This window comes from Penaeus monodon, chromosome 28 (genome assembly GCF_015228065.2).
Source record: "Penaeus monodon isolate SGIC_2016 chromosome 28, NSTDA_Pmon_1, whole genome shotgun sequence".
NCBI lineage: Eukaryota > Metazoa > Arthropoda > Malacostraca > Decapoda > Penaeidae > Penaeus > Penaeus monodon.
This window is the reverse complement of record NC_051413.1, coordinates 7,886,396-7,886,808: the sequence shown is the minus strand read 5'-3', so window position 1 is coordinate 7,886,808 and position 413 is coordinate 7,886,396. Positions and strand designations below refer to the sequence as shown.

Genomic DNA, 413 nt, shown 5'->3' with positions numbered 1-413 from the left:
TGATGAAAAAAGCAATATATATTCTTAAACCAAGCAGCACAAAATCCTACCTTCTGGGGAGTCATGTTTGGGCACCGCCAGTTGTAGAGGTAATACTGCAGATTACCATCACCTTGGCCAAATTTGAGTTCATCAAGGAACTGAGAATTTTCCATCAGATCCAGTGCATTGAATACATCAAATTCAGACTGAAATAGTTCACAAAAATTTTTAAGTTGCCTGAGAATGAATAAATGCACTGAGTATATTTGGTAGAAAGTATTGTATACTTTAGTTAGACATAAAAATGTATATGCATTTTGATGAGAAAGGAGGATTGCAAGCTTACCAGTATGATTACAAGCATGAAGATTAAATTATATTAAATAATCACACTCAAAGTTATTGTGGTATAGTAACACAACTACCACTTA

At 33.4% G+C, this 413-nt stretch overlaps 1 protein-coding gene across 1 annotated transcript in view; it reads right to left on the bottom strand.

Moving 5' to 3' along the window:
• Nucleotides 1–413, bottom strand: part of LOC119591034 (glycylpeptide N-tetradecanoyltransferase-like) — a 24,008-nt gene that overhangs the window by 14,861 nt on the left and 8,734 nt on the right. Inside the window, exon 9 of the mRNA XM_037939762.1 lies at nt 31–188. Coding sequence (XP_037795690.1) covers nt 31–188 — 158 coding nt within the window. The remainder of the gene's footprint in view (nt 1–30; nt 189–413) is intronic.